The sequence below is a fragment of the Elaeis guineensis genome, chromosome 3 (assembly GCF_000442705.2).
Source record: "Elaeis guineensis isolate ETL-2024a chromosome 3, EG11, whole genome shotgun sequence".
NCBI classification, from domain to species: Eukaryota; Viridiplantae; Streptophyta; class Magnoliopsida; order Arecales; family Arecaceae; genus Elaeis; species Elaeis guineensis.
In genome coordinates this window covers 98,023,847-98,034,675 of record NC_025995.2, presented here as the reverse complement: position 1 = coordinate 98,034,675, position 10,829 = coordinate 98,023,847, and the positions used below count along the sequence as shown (strand labels likewise).

The following is a 10,829-nucleotide window of genomic DNA, read 5'->3' as shown; positions in this document are numbered from 1 at the left end:
GGTCAGTTGCAGCTTCTTCGGTGCGGATGTACTTTTGTGTGTGCTCGAGGAGTTCGGCATAGGATCGAGAAAGCATCTTGTCCAGAGACTAGGTGAACTTGGAGTTCTAGAGTCCCTGCTTCATTGCCGCGATGGTCATCGCCTCATCGAGGTTCTTGACCTCTAGGGTGGCGGTATTGAAATGCACCACAAACTCCCGTAAAGACTTAGCATCTTGCTGTCGTATAAAGAAGAGGCTGTTAGTGGTTCTAGGTACTCTCCGATTTATGCTGAAGTATGCCACAAATAGTTGCTCGAACTGCTCGAAAGAGTTGATGCTCTCTGGTTATAGCCTCGAGTACCATACTCGTACGATTTTTCGAAGGATAAATGGAAAGGCAATGCAAAGGGGGGCGTCAGATGCCCCCTATAGAAGCATAAGAGCTTTGTAGCTCTCGAGATGATCAAGTAGGTTAGTGAAATTGTCGTACGGCTTGATTTGTGATATTTTGAATCAACTAAAAATTCGTCGAGGATCCATCTTGAGAAAGATAGACTCGTACTGACGTCGAATTCATTGATCGGATCTTGATGGCTGGTCTAGAGCTGTTTCAGGTGGTGATCTATCTCCTTTAGTTTCGATCATACTCGTCCAACAGTTGTTGTGACACATCAAGATGTCACGAGCAGTCTGGAGTAGAACCTTCCCCAGAAGAAGAAGATTTTGACAGAGATCATGGCCTCTTCCCTTTATGCGAAGCTCGTAGAGAGGAATAAGGCCAGTGATCGCTGGAGTCGACATGCAAAATACGTCGAGAGTCTGGATGTGGTGACCATCAAGCGGGTCGAGAACTCGTCCGACAGGAGTGCCGCATAGAGCGGCAGGTTGGAGATCGTGGCTGGTGATTGTGTCTGGAAGGCGTGTCATACGGTGCGACCTCTTCTAGCCACTGTGGCTGTTGTTAGAGAACTTGAACAACTTCTGTCAGGTTTTTCACTTGCTACATGAGGGCAGCAAACCTAGGATCTACCGTTACCAGCAGTCGTGAAATAATCGGCTCTCCATGGATCGTCGGAGATGCATCACGCCATGACGAGCATCAAACAGAACCAGCAGAAACATTCTACATCCTTATCTTGGTCATGGAGGTTCTTGAGAGAGAAGATTTTTCTCTGCTCTATTGCACCCTCTTTCCTGATGCTTCAAACTATTGTGGTCTTTCTTCGGTGGGTAGTCGGTAGTCGGTAGTCGGCCTGGAGCTGACTAGAATTTGCACCTGTTGGAAGGCGACGGGAGTGTCGAAAGATGATGTGCCGTCGCTGGAGAAGGTGCACATAGTCAAGGCCAAGACTGAGAATGGCGAGGTTGATCGAAGAATGATGGTGCTGGGCTCCGCTCGGCACTAGAGTGGAAGGGCCTGCAAAACAAATCTCGTTGGAGGTGGCTTCAGTGAGAACTCTCTGACGCTCAAGTCAGCGAGATGGCTTAAGGAGAAAGAGCGACAGTCTCTGAATTGCAAATAATGTGTGTATCTGGAGGGGTCCCCGCTTACCTCTATGTTTAGAGGGAGCAAAATGAATGGTGAGAGGATAGGTGATCATGTCGATTATGTCCTATCTTACGGTACCGCACGACGTCGTGTGGACATCTTTAAATACTGATGGCGGGCATGCTTTCTACTCGGCATGCTTATGGCGGCGGACACTACCAGACATAGGGTATAATAAATGACCCTGTGGGTATATTTAATGAATTCGTAGTACCCCATCACGATGCGCGGTTAGCCAGCCATAGTACGGTGTCTGAGTAACATGATCTTGATACGGCCTGTCAGAATTGCATGATGGCAATATTTGGTACTCAGCTAGTTGGCAGAGGCCTGTGTTGTCGAAGTCGGCAAGATAAGGCCATCGAGGGATGGTATCCTGCCATCAACTGATGTAGCCAGCGGTACGTCGAACATGAAGTCGATTGCAGGCCGAGCATTGTTCAGTATAATGGGCTGTAGATGGCATATAAATCCTAGTCAATTTTGTGCTGACTGGGAATATGCTGTCCTTAGTCGGCTGGATGTCCATGATGGTGACCGACGTCGACCTTGCCGATTGGAACTCATCAATCTGAGTTGGATTGAGCGGCAATAGCTTAATCAGTGTGGCTCCTCTAGTCGGTTTGGAGATGAGAAGATTTGATAGTCGGCTAAGTGACGGTGATCTACTCCAATACTGATAAATAAAAAAATAATTAATTTTTTTTTTATAATTTTATAAAAAATTTTGTGCTCTTTTCATATATTTTAATTTTTTGGCAAAATGGAAGAGTCCAAGGTGCTGGATTTAGCTATAATTCAAGTTTTTTCAAAAAATAAAAAATAATAAAGAAAAGTCAATAAAAGTGAGGGGTTGAGAGCAAGAATTTTCTTGTTCATTGAAGAAAGGAAAAAGGAAAGATGCGGACACGACAAGAATGGAAGTTGTCTCCTTGTTTTCTTTTTTCTTCCTTTTTCTCGTGGAAAAAGAGAGACCCTCCTGTCACTGTTATTTTCGCCGAATCCTCACTGCTCATCAAGTTTTTCTTTTTTCTTTTTTTTCTGATTGAATCGTTGGTCATCAGGTTACTGGCAGATATAGGATCCGTTAGATTAACCATCCATGCGGTGGCACTCCATCTATGGCTCCACTAAGAGGATCCAAGCCCTAAAAAAAGAGATTTTGAGGAGATCTTGCGATCTGGAAAGAGAGTTTCACCAACAAGGAATGCGCTGGTATGATATAAATCATTTTCCAAAAGATATATGGTATACCAGCATGGTCGGCAGAAAAATCTTATTGGACCGAAACGATCCCCGAGCATCCATTCAGTGACTTTTGTTATCTGATTGTTCTTATACATGGGCTGCCCGCCTCAAAGCTCAATGAAGCGATCTACTACTTAAACGGGCATCTCCGCTAGAAGCAGAAGTGTAACAACGCACCCACATGTTGAACCAGGCCACGAGATGGGTACGGTTTGACCATTTGCTCACCCATGCAGAGCAATTATATAATATATTTGTTGAAACTTGTTCTTTCTGAGATAGTTGGCCTGGAGAAAGCATCCGAGTCCGTGATCATAGGGAACAAATTGCAGAATATATGTAATATATGAAAATGGCCTTCATGAAATGCGCATCCAAACATGGAGTTAGAACTTATTTTACATTAATTGTCCTGTGCATCAGCTGAGCATTCTTGCTGACCTCCATTGTCAATGCTGAAAAAAAAGCTAGCATAATTAAGAGCGAAAAGGGGCCAGGACACTATTAAATCTACGTGCAAGTGCAAGAATGTAATAGTGCGGTAGCAACGCCATACTCCTCGGACATTAAAATTCGCACAGGAAATGGAGCAGTGTGGACGATTTCATAAATGTTTATTCAAATTAATCTCCATAGAAGAAAACAGTCTTCTGAAAACAATTAGTTGCTCAAACTACACCAGCTAGAGCACCCCTCCAAAATGCTTTATCTGTGGAGGGCAATTAACCTGTGTTCATTCTACTTTCAGAACTATCTTCATGAACTCGTATACAAAGTAACTAATCGAAGCAGAGGGCAAAACCTGAAACGACAAAAGGAGATTAGTTGAAAACCTAGAAACTATCATCTGAAAATTTATATAGAGATGATAGACACCAAATGTATCAAATCCTAGATACTGGTACAAATACCTGTAACAAGCTGGGAATCAGGCCAGCGTACAGTGCAGGGATGCCCCCTTGCTCTACTATTTTCACAGCCGTAGCAAATGCATTTAGTTTTGTTGCCTGAACCTGCATTTGTAGCTGTCGCCTGACTACTTCAAAAGGATATGTGGCAGCCTCAGCACAAGCACCGGCAATGGCCCCATACAATAAGGTCCTCATGGGACCCAACTCTAGCCGATCCAAGGCATTCACATCTTCACCTTCACGTTGCTTCATCAGAGATATCCGCATCTGTCCTTCAGGTGAATGAAGATAAGCTGACTTCAGTATATCATAAACACCATAGAAAACTGCACCAGAAGGGGCCATGCTAATAAGAGAAGGTACTAATCCCTTGTAAAGAGAAAAGAACCCTTCAGTTTGCACCATGTGGCAGAAAACACCAATAACGCCACCTAAAGCTTCCCCTCCAGGTGCTACCATCTTTGTACGGATCTGAAATTGAAAACTTGCATGTAAATAGACATATTTAAGAGGGGGTAAAAAGGGGAATTGCAGAAAGAACATGCTACTTCTTAAACAAATAGTAATGATATTGTTCTCAGAAGAGACAAGCAAATTTCAGATTATGCTGCTTCATGAGACTATCCATGATATTATTAAGCAAATGCCATCCAACAACAAATAACAACCGCAGCAATTTTCTACTAATAACCTGGTCACTTCTTGTCTAAAACTGGGAAGAAAGTCCTGCAGTTAGTCCACAATCTTGACTAAGTAATACACAGAACATATAATGGAAATACGAATTCAAGCATCACCGCGTGGTCCCCCCCCCACGGTGGTCCCACCCCACAAACTGATGAAACACAATCAAATGAAACATACCGTGTCCATTGGCAGACATAGTACTGTAGCAGTAATGCCAGCTGCAGCGCCTGCAAGGAACCTTTCGAAATTTGTTGTTTCTTCATTTCCAGACATTTTGAGAAGTTGTTTCCTATATGTATCGTATGCATAGAAATTTACTGCCTTAAATGGAGCAGTACGAAGAATGTTGACAAAATTGCCTTTCCAGAAGCCCTTCAGACCTTGTGTTGTTGCAATTTTATGGATAAGTGCAAATAAATTCATCTGTTCACCACGCACTATATACTCCAACTTTAGTCTCTCAAGAGGAGCAACAAAGGTTCTGATACACCAGAACATCATGTTCAGGAAAAATAATATAATGGTGACACACTGACATTGACAAAAAAGATGAGTAGGTTTTAATATCATTAACACATAGGACAGAGCAGAAATTCCTTCAAGAAGTGATCCAGTTCCACAACTAAAAGAATTGATATATGATATAACAATCATGTCAACAGCTCGATCCCAATGGAAAATTTGTTTATGTAACAGAAAACTTGCTAACATGTCATGGAGTCTAAAAAATAGCCAGAACATAGGGTTCAAAAAAATTTGTAAATTTACATGAAACAAATATGCAAACCAGAAAGTTGATTCCCCAGATGTCCAGCTAAACATTTAACAGTTAGTTCATGAAAATTGCAATTCTTCTAACTAGAGGAATTTTGTTGAAACAATGAGGGAATCATATACAAAGAGTATTTTGGACAATTGATATCAGAAAATTTCATGAAGTTGTTTAAATCAAATGATTAAATAAATGTAGAAAATGTCATATATTTACAGCCTAAAGCAAAACCAGAACAGAAAATGTCATATACTTGCAGCCTAAACAAAAACCTAAGAACCTGAGATATCGGATGCTGGTATTTGCTTGTATACCTTTAGAAATTTCGCTTTCAGGACCAAAGTTTATCTACTACAAATATTGCGATTCTTAATGACCAAAAAACATGTAACTATCAGAGTTCTGCCTATCATTGTGCTCACTCAAAGCACATACAGGGATTCATTATTCTCTTTCTGTAACAAATGGATCACCAACAATCTTCACGACTTCAAAAATAATATGGTATCGCATCCAATAAAATATCCAACAGATTGGGGAGATGACTTCTTAAAAAACTTTAACACATGCTATACATCTATCAAAATCATCCTGATCAAGTTATTGAAATTTGGTTTTGTTTTCAACTCCCCTGCAATAAAGTCTCTGTTTTGACAGTTTTCAACAGTTTCACTCAGTTGCCATTGCCAGAATCAGGAGCAGATGCAGGAGCATGTGCCCGGTGCAGGTGCACAGAAGCATATATTTTAGAAACACTTTTAGCAAGTGTTTAGGAAGCAGGTGCAGGTTTGTGATTCTAGGAAGATTCTAAAACAGATACATTACCCTAGGTAGAAAATTCCAGCTGCAAAGGTTTCACTCGTTCAGAATTTCAGTCAAAAAAGTCAGAATAAGATCCCAGAAAAAGAAAAATGAGAGAAAAAAGGACAACTGTATTTCATATCATTTTATTTGTATTTCGAATTATCTAGTAAAATAATCTGTACAGTCCAGAAAGTTTTGAGTTGAACTAAATTGTATTGAAGCTAAATGAATTGCATTTAACAGAAAAATATACCAACATAACAAGTGGAAATATTCAAAGGACACTACTTCAGAAAGACCACATAGATCTTGTTCGCTTTTACCATTTTTAATCACTTGGCAATTTTTTTCTCAAAAAAAAAAAAGAAAAAAAAAGAGACAAAGTAGTAAAGTTAGATATCTTTCCCCCCTTGAGATCTTGATTTTTGTAATCAATGTTGATTTGTGTCAATCTAGTAGAATTTGGTCACCAGGTCTTCTTCTACAGCTAACTTCTTTTTTTGTTGAGGAATAGGATGGAAGATGACCAACCGAAATTGGGCCAAGGTGAGATAAACCTAATTCATTGACTTCCAACTCCTAGTGACTTTACAAACTCAACCAATTGGCACCCTTTTTTGCAAGTCATTTTATGTGTGCTACCTCTTATAAAAGTAACAAAATGTGCCTTTCTTTTCCTTGAACATGTATTAAGATATCTTTGTTCTCCAAATGCTTCACATAACTCTGGTGAAACAGCAACCCATCATTTAAACCATTCCTTCAAGCAGGCAAAGAACTCGATGATAATTGTTGGGACATAAGTTTCCTCAATGTTAGGGCTAAATGACACAACTCCTCTGCAGTGAAATAATGCACCATTTGAGTTTGTCCTGTTGAATAAGATCACATATGCAAAATTATATGCAATGAAATCCATGTCATTTCCTACATGGCAATTTGGCTGCTGTCCAGAGAACGGAAACTTACAAGCCAAATGGCTTTGCTTTTTTAAAGAATTCCTTAACCTGAGCTAAGCAAAAAACATACTAGGATTGAAAAAGGTGATTACTGCATTCATATCTCTCAATCTGTTGTTTCTGATAAACCATGTTAGTGAGAGGATAAAGAAATAAAGTAGCTGCCACCAGATAGTTGGCAATATGGAGTCATGGAACTCAAAATAGCAAAAAGAAGGAAGGATAGAGAGCATTAGAAAGAAGAATAAAAAGTTGAGTATTTACTGCAATAACCGATATTCATAATGGAATCCTTTTGTACTAATTAAACTGATAACTGAAAGGTGGTGATGGGAAACAACATTTGCAGAAAGAATCCAGAGCGACAGAAAATAAATTGCATCCATGAGACAAGTTCCTCCAGTGTATTTGTATACAAAAAATAAGAAGAAAATTGAACTATCAGCCATATTAAATGCACTGAAAGACCAAGGATCTAATAGACCAAGGATGCTCAACTTAATACTCTTCATCCTTCTATAATGACTAAAAATACTCACGTGCTACACAATCACTAACATGAACTTGCACGGACCATTAAATACTGGTTAATTAGGTTTATCAATTCTTGATGAAAATACATCAAAACTTCTCTAATATAAAAAACCAAATTTATAACGCCAACAGCAGAACACAACATATCTGCAACAGAATCTCAGGTTACAATTCTTAAGAAGCGGCAAAACTCTTATAGTTTTATTGTACATAGGAAGGATCCTATAGTACTCCAACCTTCGCATTCCTCCTCGAAGAAACCCCTCCTTAGACCATTCATACAAAACCTCAGACTTGCAATCAAAAAGGCAAATGCTCAAAAAGATGCAAATGTCCGTTAGGCTAATACTACTAGGCTCTAGCACCAAGACTGACTAAAGACAGACATTTTTGTTCATGAAGACAACATGGACCATCTAAATATGATATGAAATGCAACTGAGGCAACACAGCCATCAACAAAAACAAAATGCAATTCTTTTTTAGGAACAAAAGTTGAGATATTAAATATATATGTGCAGCAAACAAAAAAGTTTCTTTCTGTCATCCAAGCTAAATAATGGTACATATCACTCAGCATCTAATAATAGCTAGAACTGGAAAAGTAATGATAAAAACCACCAAATAGCTACTCTATTACCGCAAAACCATTGTGGCCACAGCCCCCGATCACAGATGCTCAGAGGTGTTCATGGCATCACCTCCAGCCCCCTGTGTTCCATCCTCCTCATTCTTCACGTCCTCTACCACCACCTCATCCACCTCCTTCCCCTCCAACGCCGGTTCCTCCTATCTCCTCCACCCATTCCACTCCAAAATCCCCTCCGCCTCCGCTAACAAAACCCTCCGCTCCCTTGGAACTTCTATAGTTTTATTCAACATTAAGAATGACATCTCCATCTTGTAGTACTCCAACCCTTTGATTACTCCTTGAAGAAGCCCCTCCTTTGTCAGACCATTCATGCAAAACCTCAGACTTGCAAAAAAAAAGGTCTAATGCCCAAAAAGATGCAAATGGCCATTAGATTAATACTACAAGCAGCAAGACTGACCAAAGACAAGACTGTTTTGATCATAAGGACAACATGGATCATCTAAATATGATACAAAATGAAACTGAGACAACGCAGCCATAATCAAACACAAAATGCATTTTTTTGTTAAGGGAAGAAAGTTGAGATATTGATTACAAAGGCACAGCAAAGTCATGGAACATATTACTCAGCATCTAGTAATAGCTATGTTAGGAAAAGTAATGATAAAACCCACCAAACAGCTATCCCATTACCTCGAAACCATTGCGGCCACAGCCCCCGCCCACAGATGCTTGGTGGTGTTCATGGCGCCAGCTCCGGTGCCCTGCGTTCTAACCTCCTCCTTTTTCTCCACCTCCTTCACCACCACCTCATCCACCTCCTTCCCCTCCAATGCCGGCTCCTCCGATCTCCCCTCCCCATTCTGCCCCAAAAACCCCTCAGACTCCCGCACGAACCTCTCTCCTCCCTTGACCGACAAGCTCACCGACAAGAACTGCCCCCCACCCACCCTCCCATGCCGGCACACCCCCAGAACGAACTCCTTCTGGCGAGAAGCCACCAATCTAACGGCCGAGGCCGCCGGACTCGCGACCGAGATCGAGGAGACGATAGAGTTGGGGACGGAGGAGTCGAGGAAGAGACCTCCCCCGACGAAGACACCGGGGTCCTCGTCGGAGAACGAGATCCAAGAGGGGATGAGGGCATCCCGGAAGACCTCCAGCGGCGGCATCGCGAAGGCGGGATCGAAGAGACAAGAAAGCTAAGATCGAGGAAATGAAGGACGGGATCGGATTCGGAGGAGGAGGGCGTTTATAAGGCTAGGGTTTTGGGAGAGGAGGGAGGATTCGGGAGGCATGGGATGGGAGGAGGGAGGGGAGCTTGAGGGGAGAGGGCAAGGGAATGTGGGATATATTCTCAATTCTTTATTTCTCTATCGGGAATGTGTCGTTCATTGATAGTGGCGAGGATGCCGCATAGGTTCCATCGATCTCCCACGCCCACTTTGTGTTTGTGATTTTGGCTTGCGGTGTCTGTGTCTGAGACAAGCAACCGGGCTGCCGGCGGTCGCTAACGTGCGCAGGGACGTGGCGGACTGCCATGGTACTTGGTCTGGGTTGGCTAATTGTCGTGGCGTTTAGTAGTTGGGCATGTGGGGTACACGTGCGTGGTACATACTCTCACCTTGGATTAGCGAAAGGGGCCTGTTCTAAAATTGTTGCTCATTTTTTGAAGTAAAATTTTCTTCTAGAAAAAGTATTACAATGAGACACGTATAAATAACTTTAACCAACTTATTAGGCGTTTCAAAACCAAGTCCTGCTAGATATATGCAAATAATTAATTAAGTTTTTTAATTAATTCTATTTCTCGACTCTAGTCCACCAAACTCATTTGAGATGTTAATTTTATGTGTGTCTTGGTTTTATATAACCATTTATGTTCCTGAATGCAAATTTATATGAGAACATTCTCTCCATTATCATGTGTTAGTCAAAGGTTGGTGCTTTCTTGCAGAACCCCACCATAAATTGTACCAACATCATGCATGATGCTAATTCACTTATGTTTTATGACTGATCATAGACAATCATAATTGGAGGATTGTTCTTTCCCATTTACAATCTAAAGTGAAGAGGATCCCAACTTTTAGTGCACATATTTTGAGAGGGGCCAACATAACCTAGAAAGTCTTTTTTTGATGGAAAATTTTATTGAGGGATTATTTGTTGGGCAAAAACATACAGCTGCCTTGAATTACAATAGCAAGTCGCAGTTCAAATGCCAAAAAGTCTCAACATTTGTAATTGAAATTGCAATCAAAATTAATCACAGTTCCAACTACGAGGAATGTTGAAATTGAAAAAGTCCTTTGGAAAAAAAGAAAATTCTATAGATGATCTCATATAACGCATGATCTAGAAGGCTTTTTCAAAGCGCATTGTACTATAAAAGTAACTTGTCAAATAAGTTGAGCAGCATCTATCCTTTATCATGCCTAGTGGATAGGTTTATTTGGGTTTTGGAAAAAGAGTGGTGGGAAGAACAAGTCTTTCCACCAGAGACAAGTAAAAATTCTATAAAAATTTAGTTGCAACTTTGTGGTTATTTAATACAACCTCTTTTTCTACCGACAACCCTAGTTAAGAAATTCCATTTCCATCTGAATCCACAAAAATGTTTAGACAATGTCCAATTGTAGAGTCCTGCAGGGCTAATCCTGATCTAAGCAATTGAACCTGGCCATAAAAGACAGATTGCAACCCCAAAGCTTGAAGCCAATAAAATAAAACTCTTAAGTTGTTGTATTAGTACTAACAGACAGAAAAGCAATGAGATAGCAGGTTTCA

The 10,829-nt window shown here is 40.8% G+C and overlaps 1 protein-coding gene across 1 annotated transcript; it reads right to left on the bottom strand.

The window, feature by feature from the left end:
• Positions 1 to 3,379: 3,379 nt before the first annotated feature.
• Positions 3,380 to 9,556, bottom strand: LOC105041614 (probable mitochondrial adenine nucleotide transporter BTL3). The gene is made up of 4 exons (XM_010918575.4): positions 8,733 to 9,556; positions 4,553 to 4,856; positions 3,689 to 4,159; positions 3,380 to 3,579 (listed from the first exon to the last, which is right to left on the bottom strand). The coding sequence occupies exons 1-4, from the start codon at positions 9,209 to 9,211 to the stop codon at positions 3,511 to 3,513; spliced, it is 1,323 nt and encodes a 440-aa protein (XP_010916877.1). The 5' UTR covers positions 9,212 to 9,556; the 3' UTR covers positions 3,380 to 3,510.
• Between the last annotated feature and the right edge of the window lie 1,273 nt (positions 9,557 to 10,829).